The sequence below is a fragment of the Salvelinus alpinus genome, chromosome 12, assembly GCF_045679555.1.
Source record: "Salvelinus alpinus chromosome 12, SLU_Salpinus.1, whole genome shotgun sequence".
Taxonomy (NCBI): domain Eukaryota; kingdom Metazoa; phylum Chordata; class Actinopteri; order Salmoniformes; family Salmonidae; genus Salvelinus; species Salvelinus alpinus.
In genome coordinates this window covers 11,368,990-11,385,724 of record NC_092097.1, presented here as the reverse complement: position 1 = coordinate 11,385,724, position 16,735 = coordinate 11,368,990, and the positions used below count along the sequence as shown (strand labels likewise).

Below are 16,735 nucleotides of genomic sequence, written 5' to 3'. Positions count from 1 at the left end.
CCCTGCTTAGCTTCAGAAGCAAGCCAGTGGGATGCTGCTGGCTCCTGAACTTCCTGTGTGCTGTCCTGGGATCGGGATTATGGAGTGTGTGTGTCAGACAGCCTTGTGTGGTATTGTGAACCATCTCTGTAACAAAATATGTGGCACAGCGTTGACTACCAGTATGTGGATTTAAGGCCAGGCTGAGTCAATCAAACCTACCTGTTTTTCTAGTATCCTCTAAAACGGGAAGCATCCATATGTTTTGAAAGTACCTAAAACCAGTCAGACGTTTACCTTTTTACTACAGGGAATATGATACTAATTTAATACAGTATGTCTAGCTAGCTGCCAGACATTTTGTGTCATTTTTTTTTTATGCTCACCAACCTCATTGTTGAAGTGTAATTTCAAAATGTGTGTAGTTGGACTAAACCCTGCCTGTCTTATCTTCTTCCAGGCCTCACTGAGAGACCGCTAGACAGCTGAGCTGGGGGAGCCTTGCCCTCAGCCTCCACTCACCTCACCTGGCCTGCTTTCCACCCATCAACACCCCCCCGCCCCCCCCCAGCCTAGCCCAGCCTGTCGTCGCTATGACGTCGGAGCTGGAGAGTAGTCTGACCTCCATGGATTGGCTGCCTCAGCTGACCATGCGGGCTGCCATCCAGAAGGCGGATGCCCAGGGGGGCCACGGGGGGCAGGGCATGGGCAAGAAGAACGCCATGCTGGACCCCAACACCACGCTGGACCAGGAGGAAGTCCAGCAGCACAAAGACGGCAAGCCGCCCTACAGCTACGCCAGCCTCATCACCTTCGCCATCAACAGCTCGCCAAAGAAGAAGATGACCCTGAGCGAGATCTACCAGTGGATCTGTGACAACTTCCCCTACTACAGGGAGGCAGGCAGCGGCTGGAAGGTACGTACTGTAAGAGGACAGACAGACAAGCTGGAGTAGAACGGATGTCAATTCCCAGCTGATGACATCACCCGGTGTGTGGTTTTGGAATGCTATCGAGTTAGTTTTGTAGACATCGAGTTGGTCGTAAAAGCTCAACGTCATTCATAACAAGCACCACACTGTAATTTCCCTAAAGCTCAAAGCGTGCTGTACATCTTTTGAATAAAAAAATATAAAAATAGGAGCAGCCCTGCGAGAACTGTGAAGAGTAAAATTCTGGATTAATATTCAGAGATGTCCCTATCTGAGCAAACAAAGACTAAATAACTCATTCATGGGTGGTATTATTCATTGCAGATGCCTTGATAGGGAGAAGGCCGTTGTGTAGGAGAGAGCCAGTGCTGTGTCATCATCTCAAGGAGCACATGATATACACAGATGAAGCTATGCTGATTGCCTTTTAAAGAGCCCAGATGGAAAGTGATACAAGAATGAGTTTTCCAATCAGTAGACATTTATAGGAAGTAGGATGTGCGGCACTGGTTTATTGCAGTCAGACATGATGTATGCAGCCCATTTCCTGTGTGCGTCTATGTGGGGAGGGGATAAAGTATCCAGCATTAAATGGGTTGATTTGGCTTCGGTTGATATGCAATGTCTTAGATTTTAGGTTGAGATTTTAGTGCGATCCCCATTAGCCGACGCCAGTGGCGACAGCTAGTCTTCCTGTGGTCCGGCGCAAAAAACAAATGTATTAGACAAAAATACTTTACTACATTTGTCTTAACTAGGTTTTTTTAAGGTCATTTTGCTGTTTGCTTGTGTCATTTGAGATTAATATGATCGTAGGGGGGAGGGTTCGAAGGTGACGAATGGAATTGTTTTAAGATGGTCATACTATGGATCATTTAGATTTTTTATTCTGAATTTTAGGGCCCCTTTATTTATAACAATTATTTGATAAAATATTGAATTTGACATTTACTTGTATAGCCCAGAGAAACACATTGAATAACATGTTCATAAATGGCAAACAATGTATCATAAGAAACAAGGTTTTGAGGTGTTTGCCCTATATCTAGGAGATATAAGAAAGCTCAGGAAATATATATGGGATGCTCTGGATCGACAATGTGTTCCAGTTCTCCCCAAATATCCAGCCACTTCGCACAGCCATTGAAGAGGAGTGGGACAAGATTCCACAGGCCACAGTCAACAGATTAACTCTATGTATAGGAGATGTGTCGTGCTGCACGAGGCAAATGGTGGTCACACCAGATACTGTCTTTCTGATCCATACCCTACCTATTTTTTTTTTTTTATGTATCTGTGACCAAGACTCCTCTGTACTCCCAGTCATGAGAAATCCATAGATTAGGGCCTAATTTATTTATTTCAATTGACTCATTTCCCTTTATGAACTAACTCAGTAAATTCTTTGAAATTGTTGCATAATTATATATATTTTTTAATGAAATTGTTTCGTATAGATTTGTTTAGGTGAAATAATGAATATTTAGGCTACCTCCAACTTCCATTATGTTCATATTCAGATAGCCATTTCCAACTAGGCCTACTATCCCCTCCTATACCTTAGCTGACAACATTGATATTGTGGCAGATTGTAACCAATGCCAGCCATAATTAGCTATATAGGCTTTAAAGCCTTGGCTACAGGTTAAACAATTTACAGCTTTGATTTCCCCACCATCATAACAGTCAAGGGGGTAAATAACAGTGGTTTCCTTTGAAAGTGGGAAAATGGGATCTTTCCAAAAATGCCAGATGTATTACTGTACTCCTAATATTCAACAAGTAGCATTTGTTCTTCCCATAGGAAAAAAGCAACCACAACTCTCATTTGCGGACTGCGGCAACACCGATGAGTGACTAACAGCACACATGGGAAAATAGAGCTTCTGATGTGATCAAAGCAAAAATAGCCTACATGAAAGTACGAGAGAGCGTAAACATTGTTTCTAGTTGAGGTTAGTTGCAAGTCAAGTGTCCTGGCTTCGCATCAGTTTAAAAGATTGACAAGTGACTGAAGTGACCACCTGGGAGCTGTGAGGGAGAGCCGGGCAGATCAGCTCAATCAGACCACACGACTGAAAGATACCAATGCATTGCATGAAATATTGTACATGTTTAGGATTTGACCAAACAGATGAAATAGAGCTTTATGTCAAATTAAATGTCCGTTAGGCTCACGTGGAATTCTCGTCTCGTCACATTTGTCAACTAAAATTTGTAAAAGTTATTGTTTCTTTTTCGGGGCATCTCATTATTGTTAGTTTTAGTTAGGAAAAATAGGTATTTGACGAGTTTGTCAGTTATTGGCGACGAAACTAACACTCAGTCAATCTCTCCTCTACTTTGAGCCAAGAGAGACTGACATGCTTACTGTTGACATTGCAGAGGTTACTAAGGGATTGTGGGCTGGGTGGTAGCCTAGAGGTTAAGAGGTTGGGCCAGTAACCAAAAGGTTGCTGGTTTGAGTCCCGAGCTGACTAGGTTCAAATCTGTCTGTGCCCTTGAAAAGCACTTAATCCTAATTGCTCTGGATAAGTGCGTCTGCTAAATGACAAACAAAACAAATTGTTAGCCTACACAGTTTGAACATATGTAAAAAGTACTGTATGGTGGTGAAATGTATTTAGGTTGACTATTGAGGCTGTGATGTGAATAATGTGGTGTCACTATGCATGTGTTGCAATCTGTTCATTCATGATTTACATTTTCAAAGACAATGTCTTTTTAGATGATGGTGAAACATGGAAATCACAGGAGCAACAGCGTTTAATTCAATTAGCTGATAGTCCTGGGAATGTAACCTACTATGATATGTATGCACCTAATATAACTTCTTTTCGAACGCTTTTAAAACACGGAAGCCAAACGTGGAAACTATGGATACGACTTCCTCCGTGCTCAAGCATTATCATAATTCATATGCGCGTCACTAGAAATCCCTACATTAGCACATTTCTGTTAGCCGAAAACATCCTGACAAAATACAACATATTACTGGGCCTTATGTGCCTGAACCTTGTAAACTGCTAAGAAAAAAAACCTGTAACTGATATTAATGGTTGCCCAATCAGGCAGTCTAGATGCAGTTCTTTTGAAATGAATACCGGGATGCATTCTTAAACACCAGGCATCTGAGCAGTTATTCAAATTGCATAGGCTATTCACTGCCGTGTCCAGCATAGACTTTTCTACTCACTTGAAAACAATAACATTCTTCATTACATTGTAAGGCATGGTATATTTTCCAGCTGCGTACCCCTGGACTGGTAAGGAGCGCACTCAGCGCAGCCTCTGGAGGCACATAATGTAGCTACCTATGATTTCGTTATCTAATGTTTTATTTCGCTGTGTAAGTTGACTGGATATATTCACTGCGGTATTAAGCCTAACATTGAGCTTATATGAATTATGGTCTAATCTGTATACACTTCTACTTAGGCTGGAGGTTACATTTCGAGCCTGCCTTTGTTCTGTTTCACAATTACGCACCTGGCCTCTCCGCTGCCACGGCTATTCCTGGGGTCCCACGAAAAGCCAGACTACAAAAGCTTGTTGGACACTTGTTTCAAATTTAGTTTTTTGCCTAATAGCCTATTGGAGGAGAGATTTGTGCTTGTTTACTGAATGTAAAATGGGCTACAGCGTTGAGGACAAAGTGCATTGGTGTGATCACTTTTGGCCGGCTATGATAACACTGTTACATAGCCTAGATGACTACAGTGAAAGACCCAGAGGAGTTGACAACTGTTAGAAAAATGGAAATCACGTGCAATCCACTTGGGCAATGACATGCTATAAAGTTTAGCCCAGCCTAAATAGCATTTTTATGTTGAATTGCTACATTAAAAAAAATGTTTTAATACAAGTTACTATAAATATTAGTTTTCCTTAGGCCTACATGTACATTGAAGTATTATTTTCAGTTGTCACTGTGATGAACACGCACTGAATGGTCTGAACCAGTATCTGTGTGCTAAATGTTATGAATGGTCTTGTTACCACCTTTTTAATCGGCAACATGTAATAGGATGTGTTGATCAGTCGACCGGTGCAGGACTGTAGAACGATAAACTTTCTTGTGGATGCTGACCAACGTTTTCTAGTCCTGTAGCCTATAGTTTATCATCGTTGTTTTTATAGTTATTGGCTTGATGGCCCTTAAAACCTCTTAAGGATCAGACCCTTTTTTCAATTTTCGCCTAAAAATGACATAGATTTGACTAACTGCCTGTATCTCAGGACCTGAAGCAAGGATATGTAAACTCAGCAAAAAAAGAAACGTCCTCTCACTGTCAACGGTGTTTATTTTCAGCAAACTTAACATGTGTAAATATTTGTATGAACATAAGATTCAACAACTGAGATATAAACTGAACAAGTTCCATAGACATGTGACTAACAGAAATGGAATAATGTGTCTCTGATTTTGACCCCCTCTCTGTTCAAAAGTAAGTCTCAATCTGGTGTGCCACCAGCTGCATTAAGTACTGCAGTGCATCTCCTCCTCAAGCACTGCACCAGATTTACCAGTTCTTGCTGTGAGATGTTACCCCACTCTTCCACCAAGGCACCTGCGAGTTCCCGGACATTTCTGGGGGGAATGGCCCTAGCCCTCACCCTCTGATCCAACAGTTCCCAGACGTGCTCAATGGGATTGAGATCCGGGCTCTTCGCTGGCCATGGCAGAACACTGACATTCTTGCAGGAAATCACGCACAGAAAGGGTTGTATGGCTGGTGGCATTGTTATGCTGGAGGGTCATGTCAGGATGAGCTTGCAGGAAGGGTTCCACATGAGGGAGGAGGATGTCTTCCCTGTACACCACAGCGTTGATTGCCTGCAATGACAACAAGCTGAGTCCGACCATCACCCCTGGTGAGACAAAACCTGCTACTCGTCAGTGAAGAGCACTTTTTGCCAGTCCTGTCTGGTCCAACAACGGTGGCGATAGGTGACGTTGTTGCCGGTAATGTCTGGTGAGGACCTGCCTTACAAGCCCTCAGTCCAGCCTCTCTCACGCCGTTGCGGACATGCTGAGTACTGATGAGGGATTGTGCGTTCCTGGTGTAACTCGGGCTGTTGCCATCCTGTACCTGTCCCGCAGGTGTGATGTTTGGATGTACCAATCCTGTGCAAGTGTTAAACGTGGTCTGCAACTGCGAGGACGATCAGCTGTCCGTCCCGTCTCCCTGTAGCGCTGTCTTAGGCGTCTCACAGTGCGGACATTGCAATTTATTGCCCTGACCACATCTGCATGCCTCCTTGCAGCATGCCTAAGGCACGTTCACGCAGATGAGCAGGGACCCTGGGCATCTTTCTTTTGGTGTTTTTCCAGAGTCAGTAGAAAGGCCTCTTTAGTGTCCTAAGTTTTCTTAACTGTGACATTAATTGCCTACTGTCTGTAAGCTGTTAGTGTCTTATTGCCCGTTCCACAGGTGCATGTTCATTAATTATGGTTAATTGAACAAGCATGGGAAACAGTGTTTAAACCCTTTACAATGAAGACCTGTGAAGTTATCTGGAAGGCAGGGTCCTGAAAGGGACGTTTTCTTTTTTTGCAGAGTTTATATTCTTGATACCATTTGTAAGGAAACACTGAAGTTTGTGGAAATGTGAAATTAATGTAGGATAATATAACACATTAGATCTGGTAAAAGATAATACAAACAAAAATACATGCGTTTTCAATTGTTTTGTGTTTCATCTTTGAAATGCAAGCGAAAGGCCATTATCACTTAGGAGTCTAGGTGTGATTTAGGCCACTAGATGCCAGCAGTGTATGTACAAAGTTTTAGACTGAGCCAATGAACCATTGCATTACTGTTCAAAATGTTGTATCAACTCAGCCCAAACGTGCCGACTTGGTCAATTGATACATTTTCAAGTACATAACTAAAGAGAACATATAGAAATGATATGGTAATAACAAAAAATATGTTTTACACACTCCACAGAATGTCATAAATGATGGCTTCCCTACAGAAAAGGCACTAACCTTCACACATCTAGATGGGAGCAGACACAGCAGGGGTTCAAACTGTAGAACCCAGTGCCTACGTTTTGAATATAAAAATGTATTTTATCAAACAAAACAATGCAACATTTCATCTCTGGGACCCTCAGGATGACATATCAGCAAGATTACTGAATGTAAGTACATTATTTACCTTCCGATGTGAATGTATCAAACCAGTTGCCATGATAAAATATTTTGCTGTGCGCTCTCAAACAACGGCATGGTATTTTTTTTCACTGTAATAGCTACTGTTAATTGGACACTGCAGTTAGATTAACAAGAATTTAAGCTTTCTGCCCATATAAGACATGTCTATGTCCTGGGAAATGTTATTGTTACTTACGTCATGCTAATCACATTAACGCATGTTAGCTCAACCGACCCGCGGGGCAAACACCAATCCTGTAGAGGTTTTCACTCTTACACAACTAACCTAATTATCACAACATAACTGCTAGTAGATATAGCTAACATTAGCGAACTTTAATTAAATACATATACAATTTCACTTGTTTACTTGACTTTAATACTCTATAAATTGACTCCTTCAAAAAAAAATGGACTCTAGCAAGTTTTCCAGGAGGGGACTGCAGTAGGTAAGGAAGGCATAAGTCAAATCCTTCACTTCCATTGTCTGTGCACATAGCAACGTTCGTAAATGGGGATAGCGTGTGTCTAGTTCCTTTCGTGTTTGTGTGAGAGAGGGGTTGATGTGAGCATGTCTGGGCGGGGTGAATGTAGGTCGGATGCAGTCATCACTCCGCTATTCCCCTGGAGAGATGTTGGCGGGCTGCAAGAATTTAGGAGCCAGAGCACGCACGCGTCTGCTCTGTATGATAATGCGGGCTGTGCCTCTGAGATGAGACCGGGCTAATCCAGGCATTTAATCATCTCCATAGAACTCCATTAGCCCACGCTTTTAAGAAATATCAATAAGTGCTGTCAATAGGAACAGCTAATTCATCAAGGTCAAAAAATATGAGCGTGGCCGTTTTTGAAGGAGCGAATAAGCACACAGCGTCCACGAGCAGGCAATTAAACAGATGCTTTCTTAAACCCTCTCCAGCTTTCTAAAGCACTTTTGGATACATATTTGCACTCTTAAGCGATGCAGAAGAGTTATAAAAAGAGACCTCTTATTTTTTTTATAGGCCTGTGCTGTAGGTCACACTATTAGCTGACGAGAACAATGTTTGGGGTATAGCTAGTACTTGGAGAAACACACTGGCTAGTCCTGACTTATGTAGGCCTAGTATGCCTGCTACATGGATACTTGCTTAAGGATATCTCATCCTTTCTATAGTCCCCCCCCCCCCTCATCCCATAGCATATATTTGTACCAACATCACCGAGCATGTTACATGGGAGAATCATTTATTTATATGTGTATGTAGTGATTATTGTATTCTAAAACAGACCCTTCTGTGTTATCCCCTGTTCCCTCTAGTCCAATTCAATCTTGCTGCTCAAACTAATCCATTCCAGTCTGTCATTGCAGTGTAGGATATGTGGAGCTGGCCCTAATGACTTTCTACAGATTAAAAGGCAAATCGGAGTGATCTGGTCTCTCCCAGGTTAGGATGTCCTGCTTCGCCTGTCCAAAGCTCTTGATGCTGATGAGACTTCTTTTTTCTCTTTTTTCTCAAGACGTTTTGGCTGTGGGTCAGTTTCTAAGGTTATGAGTTTCACACTGGCTGGCTCCTGCCTGAGCCACCGCTAATGAATTTAAAGCGATCAATTTCTACCTGACCTGCTTGGGTCTCATACCTCGGCCCTGCAGTGACTTGTTCTCTCCTCAGACCACACAGCCTATAGGCGACTGCTGAAATGCATTAGTGTAGGATCCTTTTGTTTTGTGACACGTTCCGTATAAACCTCAGTGTTAAGGTATTAAATGTATAGACGCTAGAGCACCCACAGATGACGCCAGCGGAACCCCTGTTCGGCCCGCTCCAACTCCGGGAAACCAACTCGTTAGTGCTCTCGGATGGAACACACCCACTCACGCATGTACACCCAATCCAATAGTTGCTGACTGTGGAACCGCCCACCTCCGTCTCAAATCTTTCTTCCTACACCTTATGTCGTCCAGTGCAGGCAGAAACTCTTTCCCTGCTGCGTTTCTCGCAGGTGAAGGATGCCAAAGAAAACGTGACGCAATTCTCAACCAGGTTTGAAATGTTTGCTCTTGAACTTTAACTGTTGAGGAGATTGTTGCGACTGGTGTGATTTTTTTTCTTCCCCCCCCCCCCCCCATGTTTTCCACACCTGCCTGAAGTCAAGCTGGCAACTAATGGCTGCTGATTGCCCTACAAGCACCATCTCCCTACTGCATGTCCACATGTCCTCGCAGCTACTGTGTCATGTTGATTAAGAAACGGCTCCAGTGTCTAGGAGGCTATAAATCGGCCAGTCTGCAGACTAGAGATGGGGTACGGCGCTGCCTTCTGCAGGGGCCCTGGACAGACCTAGCCTCTTTGATCTCATTATAAAATGCAAATGCGCTGCACCCTAAAGGGATCAAAGGTTCCCCTTCCCATTGGATGGCGCAAGCTTAATAATAGCAGCCTGGAGCGGTTTCTGTTTTTTAAGAAGTGATTTGGGGAGCTGCCGTTCCTCCGGGACATTATTTACTTTGGAGATAATGTTGCTGCTCACTAACGTAGTGACTGACTGCAGCACAGAAATCCCAGGCAGCTCCTGTTGCCTATTTTAAATGTGATCAGTCAGGTAAGCGTGTTTTGCGCTTCTCTCTGGCCCTGCTATCTCCCACCTCAAGCTTGGGTTTCAGGGCGTGGAATGTGAAAGTGTAAAATTGCTTCAACGGTAGACTCTGTGATACCTCCATCTACTTCTCCATTACCCCGCTAAGCAAGCAGTTACATTTTAAATGCTTTGCAGATATTCAATAATTCAGCAGCTGAGATACATATTTAGAGTAACTAATGCTTATTTTCCCCGGCCCCAAAAAATACGACCATTTTAGAACACTGTCTTTATCATGCTGTATCAAAGGCACTGACAGTGCAAAGTGAGAGCCCTGTTTTTTGAGATGCATGTGGGATTATTTTTAGCAACTCCGTCTCTCCCCAGATTGTTGTTAATTGTAGATGCAGCAGAAGTGGCTGTGTGGAGGCCCGGTGCCGACTGTGTTGGTGGTGGGAGTGGTAGTGATTCATTCGGCAGCCGGTTTGATCCTGCTGTGTGGCGGGTTCCCGTGTCAGGAAGCTCCTGCCTGGCTGCCCGCCCACCAGGCTCACCTTTCCTCCCCCCACCGCCTCCCCACTGCTCACACTCTGCCCCTTGGAGTGGGCGGGGAGGACATGCTGGCTGGCATGCCTCGCATCCATTTGGCAGGAGCTGTTGTCCCCACACCCCGTTGAGTGAGGAGTCGACTACATTGAGGAACATGAAAGGGCTCGGGGCTCTGGAGTTGTCTCTTGTGGCCCATATGTACTGATTTTGGCTCCGTTTTTATGTAACCGTGTCTTTTCCCAGCTCATGACCATGACTTCACAGTTCAGTGTATCTATAGGTTCCATTCCATACAAGCAAATCTTAGCCTAAATATTAGCATCTTTTTTTTTTTTTGTACTGTTTTTCCTTTCCCTGCTGAGCAACACATTTTGCCATCCGTCATTAGTCACGAATTGATCGCCGAAGCTCCCTCGACTGTGATAATGAAATCTGTTTAAAGTCAATACCTGACTTGCTGCCTGACTCTGAGACCCCAGTAGTAGTAGTACTGCTGGTGTGCTGTTTATTTCTCCACTGATGGTGTTGGACAGTGATCCACTGTTGAGCTCTGGATGGGGTGCATACTTGCTGAGTCACTGCTCCTGGCCTTTCTGAAAAGCAGTGCGTCTCGGTCTGTGTTATGGGGGCATGTTGCTCAGCCACTGAGTGCTACGATGACACTAAAGCAGTGAGGGAGCAGAATGGGCTCAGTAGCTGGGGGTAGGGTTTGGGCTGATACACTCAGCAATGCAGTGAGACGTTGAAACACAGGGATGAATTTGGATTCGCTGAGATTTATATGTGCGTATTTAATAACTGAGGAAAGGGGGTGGTTCTGTATTTTATGACTTTTCCAGATCTGTTCGCTTATGTGGCGACTGAGATCATCACCTCCAATGGGCTGTGCCCATGCTTTGTCTCAGATCTGAGGCTGGAAATGGAGACAATTTGGGAGGGGAGGGGGGGTGAAATCACCCTAGCTACAGAGTTATGAACTGTAAGGAATTTTAGGCAAAAAAACAACTCGTAACTAGAAAAATAATTAGCTAGTTCTCAGGTTCTTCTAAAGGGAAAACGGACGGGGAGTATGAGAATCCTTCAGTCATCCTTTTGTACCCAATCAGATTTGAATTTGGGTATTTTTATTTCATTTTTAGATGTGATGTTCTGAGGTGGTGTGTCCATTTTGGCCATATGGGTATTCCTGTCATTGTAGCAAGGGCAGCGAGCATCTAACAGTCCAAAGTGCAGGACTCTGTGGTTTGCGCAGTCATTTGACATCGTCATCATTTTAATCCTCTATTTAAAGCCTTACACAAAATGAAAGCGGTTGTCTGAGGGTGGTGCTAAACCATCTGACATAAAAAGAAAAGGGGTAAAGTTTCATGGAAAAAGCTTTAAATAAAGGTTAAAATCATGCTTGTCACATGATTGCGCGAACACAGGGCCCTAGTATGAGATGGTGAAAGCTTTACCATGGCTTCAGTATAAGACTGAATCCCAATCATGAAAGCCTCTGCTTTGCTGGTCTCGTTTTAATTGAAAGCTTAAGCTAGACGTTTGAATTCAATTCCTACTCATGGCCTTTCGGTGTTAGGTCAGTCTGAGCCTAAGCATGGCCTCTCATAGGTACTGTGATTTCTCCTGGAAAGAGGGGGGGGGGGTGGAGAGAGGGGGGATAGACAGAGGGGTGGAGAGAGGCGCTGAGCCATGATGAATTCTACATGCTATAAATAGAGCCAAGTCCTTGGAATCCGCCTTTAACTCTGAATCTTCCCTGTTAAATCCACCTAAGCTGGGCTAGGCCGGCTACTGCTGCTGCCGCTGGCTTCTGCTATATAAAAACTATTATTTTCACAAATCCTCCAGAAAACATGAACGATCAAACAAAACAATCAATGCTCTCGTGTTTTTAATAAAGTATGTGTGACGGATTTCTTCCCTTCTCTCGGTCTCCAGGTCTTTGTTTGTAATTTCATTAATAATATTCATAATTGAGGTAGTCTGTTCTCCTTGTAGATCGTTTGCCTCCTGTGAAGCTCGCTGCTAATTTGTCAGCTGTTCTCTCGTGCTGTTTTGTTTTCCTTTTTGAAAAAAAAAAAGGAAAAAAGTTCCAGCCAGGACTAATTATTAGAACCTGTGGGAAGGTCCTGGGGAACATATGACTGACTGGGGATCATGCCGGAGTTCTGGAGGCTGGCTGAGGTAAGCTCTTCCCTGAGCATATACTGTTAAACCTGGAGGTTTATCTGAGCTAACTAGCCTATACAGCCACACTGCAGGTCACCGTCATCTGATAGGAATAAAAAGCAGAGGTAACAAGCCTAATGATTGGCATGTTTATCTAATCAGCATGGGTAGTAATTATAGTGAGAAGGTTCCTGGCTTATTTAATTTCATCTTTGTTATAATGCGTCCTTCAGCCTCCATGGTAATTACGTAACCCTGATCACCCCTTCGGTCATTGTCCCAGAGCTAATAACCTCACACTGCCGCTTGCAATCGCCGCTTTCTGCAATGACATGAATGTGGTGTGAATGCCAAGATATCGCAATGTGCAAAGCATAACGTGGCTACAAATGGGTTATTTTAATGTTGTCATTGCCACAAATCTGATAGCTTTTGTACGCCCCTCTCTGTAAGCCTTGCTCACGTCAGGACGGTCTCTGAGTGAGAAACTTGAACCCCGTGCCTGCGTGTCCTCATTTTGGGGTCGGTGCTCGACGGAGAGGGGGACAGTGACACAGCTGTGGCGGCAGAGCGGAACCAGTGATGGATGACATGTCAGAATGGGCTGCTCAGCCTTCCCTCCACTCCTATTGACAGCCACGACTCTCCCATCCAGCATCAGCGTGGCTAATCGCAGGTCACTGCACCCACGGATATGACACATGAATATTGCTGGTTGTAATTGCTCGTTTGTCAATGTCACCGTTTTCAATGCCAGTTTTCTGCGGTTAATTTATCGAATGAAAGTCCCATTTGACAAACATCAAAGAAGTGGGCTAAGTCAATTTGCTATGAGGCAGAGGCTGTGTACGCTGCAGTAGAACACCAATGTGGCTCACAGCGGCACAGTTTGACTATGCTAACTAGTCGCCGGTGTTGAGACAGGATTGTACTCTGTTATCTTAGCAGTGACCAGGAAGAACGGAAACCAACGTTTTAACAAGTGTTTATTGTTACCTTGTGGTTTTGCGCAGGCTCTATCTAGATGCTGGGAGTTTTGTCCTAGTACAACAATATGTAAATGGGGCTCAGTGTGGGAGATGGTGTGTGTGAATGCTCAGAGCAATTGTTAGCCCCGGCTTTGAGCCCTGCAGCCGCAAGGCCACAGCCCTCTTCCCCCCCAGTTAATTGCCTCTGCATTAGCCCATTGATGCGGTCGTGTAGAGGGATGAACGGGTGCTCCGAGGTGTCTGGCCTCTCTTGACCACTGCCATGTATTATTTATGCGTCAGCGAGTCTGTCTGCTCAACATTAACTTGGCTAATGGGCTGTATAGGAGGTCTGTTGCTGCCTTTTTAAATCAGTAGCAAGTCAAATAGAATTCGGGAAAGTTCTGGTTTGGTCTGAAGGTCGACGCTAAGGCAACACTTCAAATTTTTAAAGGCTATTTTTCTGTTCCTCTGTACGTTCCTGTAAGATTGAATAGTTCACCCTGAGGACAGGTTAACATGGGAGATCTACCTCGGATACGGGGTTGAGTCATGCGCTGTCTGCCTGTGATGCAAAGGCATGGACGTGCTTGGTTGCCCCATATGAACTTCTTTGATTCTGTATAGGTTAATCTGAGGTAGGATAGTTTCTCTGTCCTATTGAGGGATTGTTTGTATATCCAGAGGCTTTAGATCACATGTCTCAAAGTCATTTCACGGAGGGCAGCGTGTCTGCAGGTTTTCTCTCCTCCCTTGTGCTTGATTGACAAATTAAGGTCACTAATTAATAAGGAACTTCTCTCATTTGGTTATCTAGGTCTTAATTGAAAGGAAGAACCAGCAGACAGTGGGCTGGGTGATAAATGGCCAAAATATATTTTTTAACATTTTTGATTATCTATGTTTTTATATAATAGTTCTAAATTTGCTTTTATGAGAAGTGCAAAACCCTAGGGTGGCAACCAATGACTTATATAAAACCTGGATTGCTGATGATATGTGTTGGCCAGTGAGAGGCTTTGAAGCCACCGGTCGGCCATATTGGCACTTCCTTGTAGGAGCAGGCCTACATCAGCACTGGTATCAATCAGGCTGTATTAGCTAGCTACTTTTTTGCTCTGACTCTGTACATTTATTAGCTAACTAGTGATTAGCGGCTAACACTATATTTTAGCCACAACTACCTAAGAAAACACAAACTAGCTATTTGCAGACAGTAAGACGCACAAACTAATAATGTAATCATAGAATGCTGTGGTTTTATATATTAAGAAGCAAAGTGGAAAGCAGCATCGTTTTCATCAACATCTTGTTGCCAGCTGCTGCATTGATCGTGCAGACTAAAGTCGGGTGAAGTGGGCGAGCAACAACAACTGTGCTCCTTGAGTGACGGGTCGGGGCTTGGTGAGCGGCGGAGAGGGACGACTCACTCAAGTAGCATAGTAAACTATAAAAAGGGACGTTACACAAGGCCGAGTGGCGTATCACATTTAACAAACCAAACATTGAAATACAGTTATACAAGGTAAAGTAAAAACCCAAGACGGTCCGTGCAGCAATACGTGTGTGTGTGTGTGTATAGTCAAATATTGTATACAGCCCAGCCCTACACTAGGCCCTCCATGGAATGAGTTTGACGCCCCCAGCTTTGGATGGAGGTAAATGTGGACGTTAAGACCCCTGGTCTATTTGTGAACCCTTCATTTATCCGTGTCTTTTCACTGCTTGTTCTCTAAGAGCGACGGGAGAAGAACACAACCTGTATTTCCACTGAGAATATTATTTTCTTGCAATTCATTAAACAACCAAACTTCCAAAGGCAGTCAGTTTGCATTCACCAGGCATAGTGAATATATGATGCCTCCAGAGAACTCCACCACGTTTCTGATGAGATCGTCCCAATCGCAAAACGTACTTCCTCCTGCCTTTTTTAGTGGTGCTCAATCATGGCTGGCAAGTCATTTCCGTCTCTCTGACATTGAATACTAAATTCAAATGCCTTATTTCAGTCTCATATTATTCCACTTTGACCTTCTCGCTACGTTAGATGTGATTTTAAAAAAAACATGTTTTTATCTTTCTTCCGTCCCAGAGACATTTTGCTGTTCTCAGGCTTTTTTTAAAGTCGACAAATTTGACTCTGCCAAGAATGGTAGACCTAAAGAATGAATGCATGTTGCCTACATTTAGCTTTATATGCTTTGATTGTTGTGGAGTATAAGCTCTGTAAATTCAAAGGAAGCAAATTACAGGTCAATGTCTTTCGTTTCTCTGCCAGACTTCATGACACAAAACGACCACATTATTTCCCCACATCCTTCAATTGTCTTTACGAAATCAGAGTCAAAGCGGCAGGGTCAAGACAAAATGTAACCTAAAACATTTTTAGGTTTTAACATTTTTATGTAACCTACCCCTCAATATTATGCACTCTACCTCCAAAAAGGGTAAATGCATTTAGTTTTGGTGACATGGGCTATGTTATACAGCATTATTGTGGTCTTTTAAAGAACGTGTTTTTATTAGACCCAAAGAATCTCCCTTACAGGTAACCACATTTTACATTGTCTATTTTCTATCCACGGCGTACAAGGCTAGAGACTGACACAAGGTCATATAAATCAGAATTTATACCCAATACGTCTTTGTAGCATTTTAATTCGTTCTACTCTTAAGTGGGCCGTTGCCACTACTAGGTACCGAAGAAGCTGTGTGAGTGTGGGCACTATAGGGGGCTGCTGTGAGCAGCTATTGTTAGTGGAAGGATACTATCGGACGCTCTACTGCCTGATAATTAAGTGGCGTGCTGACAAACGGCTTTCATCAGATCTCTCATGTGGAACTGAGAGCATGCGAAGGCTTTCAGGGAGGATAAACTGGAGGACGTCACTTTGCCTCCAATCTCTCATGGCCTTGTGCTGCTTCCGCAGAGAGGGAGGGGAGAGCCATGTATTTGCACAGAAGCACGAAAGTGCAAGCTTGCATCCGTCAGAATGGAACAGACCCAATTTACAGCCAGGCTTATTGTGTGCTTCTCTCTTATGGCAAATATTGCGAATTCAGAACAGTTTTTTGCGACGTTATGTCAAATGGTGAATGCAATGTGTGAGGATTGTTTTCCCTTCTGAAAACCTGTCAATTGTCTTTTGTTTTCTCTTGGAGTTTCACAGTTCGGGAATCAAGTCAGAGTGGAAGTGCAATTGGCCCTCATCTAGATGATGCAGATCTTGTTTTTAGACATGTTTCCTTTGTCTGCCAATCAATTCAGTGAGACCTTCAGTTCAATTTGAATATCACCAGACTGGTAAGATGAGCCAAATAGACAGCCTGGGCAATGAAGCAAATAGTAGGCTAAGCCTATATGTCCACTACTTTTTTTCAACACTTCTGGACCATCTGGTTCCTTAGTCCAT

The 16,735-nt window shown here is 43.6% G+C and overlaps 1 protein-coding gene across 1 annotated transcript in view; it reads left to right on the top strand.

Annotated features, from left to right (window-relative positions):
* Nucleotides 1-444: 444 nt before the first annotated feature.
* Nucleotides 445-16,735, top strand: part of LOC139535510 (forkhead box protein J3-like) — a 56,691-nt gene continuing 40,400 nt past the window's right edge. The window contains exon 1 of the mRNA XM_071334975.1: nt 445-896. Within this exon, the coding sequence (XP_071191076.1) occupies nt 573-896 (324 nt within the window). The 5' untranslated portion in view covers nt 445-572. The remainder of the gene's footprint in view (nt 897-16,735) is intronic.